Here is a 1304-nt window from a genome sequence, read left to right on the forward strand (position 1 = left end):
AGACAAAGTATATGTGAACTGCTGTATGGAAAGTGAATTTGTTCTGTAAATCTTCACCCAAATCAAAATAAAAAAAAAAAAGAAAATGCTCATCAGAGGTGGGTGCTGATAAGAGCATGAAGCATATAAAAGCAACAGATTCTTTGTAAACATTTTTATTTCTAATTATGAAATATTTCAAACACACTCAAACATAGTACAGCAAAAGAAGGTGGGTAACACCATTGCACCAGTTTACCCTATGTTAATAATTCGGGAATATGTGATTCCAAAATTTTTAAAGAAATAAATCATCACAGATGAAGCCCAAGGCCAACCACCCTGACCTCTCCCTTGTTCCTTCTTCTTTCTCCAGACGTAAACACCTCCCTGACATCAGAACAATGCAAAACACCCCAACCACTTTGTATTCACCACAGAAAGTACTACCCTGGATAATGTAATTACCACTCCACACTTAGCCTCTTTGTTTTTTTTCTAAAGAGAATCTCATGTCTAGGTATTCATTGCCATCAATTCAATTCCAACTCATACTGACCCTAGAAGACAGAGTATAACTGCCCCATAGGGTTTCCAAGGGTTTCTTTACAGAAACAAGAGTGCCAACATGTTTCTCCTGTGAAGTAGCTAGTAGGTTTGAACTGCTCACCTTTCAGTTATCAGCTGAGTGCTTAACCAATGTGGCACCAGGGATCCTATTCTAGGTACATATATTCCTCAACATAGCTAGATTCCAAAGACTAGGTCATTATGTGAAAATGGAAGATGAGCACATCAGATCACAAAATGGAGGATGACTATATCACAACTGCCAAATTACATCATTACATAACTCCCAAACCACTAAGAATCATGCCCAAACTGACACATAACCTTAACCATCACAGCCAGCATTACTCTCGCTTCCCCCCTTGGCATTTGCTACTGCCAGGCATACGTCGTTCATGCACAAAATAGTTGGATAGTAAATTTTTTACTATTGTTGTAAATGTGTAATGTTGGATAAGAAGATTGTTAGTAAGTGAAGAGTAGGTACATACATATAATATTCCTTACCACATTTTTTCCAGTAGCTCTTTATAAAATATCTATTTATATTCCCAAGCAACCACAAGGATGATGTCACAGATTAAACTGTGTCCCCAAAAATTATGGGTCAACTTGGCTAGACCATGATTCTCAGTGATATGCCAGTTACATAATGATGTAGTTTGGCAATTATGTGATGATGTAATCATCCCCATGAAGTGACCTGATGTGACTATCCTCTATTTGTGATGGATTATAAATCCTAAACTCTTATC

General features: G+C 37.2%; 2 protein-coding genes across 2 annotated transcripts in view; one reads left to right on the forward strand and one right to left on the reverse strand.

The window, feature by feature from the left end:
- The window catches only part of MED12L (mediator complex subunit 12L), a 518530-nt gene that overhangs the window by 260831 nt on the left and 256395 nt on the right, over positions 1–1304 (reverse strand). The window lies entirely within an intron of this gene.
- Positions 1173–1304, forward strand: part of LOC103196427 (P2Y purinoceptor 14) — a 6032-nt gene continuing 5900 nt past the window's right edge. The window contains exon 1 of the mRNA XM_007940166.2: positions 1173–1193. Coding sequence (XP_007938357.2) covers positions 1173–1193 — 21 coding nt within the window. The remainder of the gene's footprint in view (positions 1194–1304) is intronic.

This window comes from Orycteropus afer, unplaced genomic scaffold, assembly GCF_000298275.1.
Source record: "Orycteropus afer afer isolate SDZICR_OR568_19922 unplaced genomic scaffold, OryAfe1.0 scaffold00066, whole genome shotgun sequence".
In the NCBI taxonomy this organism is placed as follows: Eukaryota; Metazoa; Chordata; class Mammalia; order Tubulidentata; family Orycteropodidae; genus Orycteropus; species Orycteropus afer.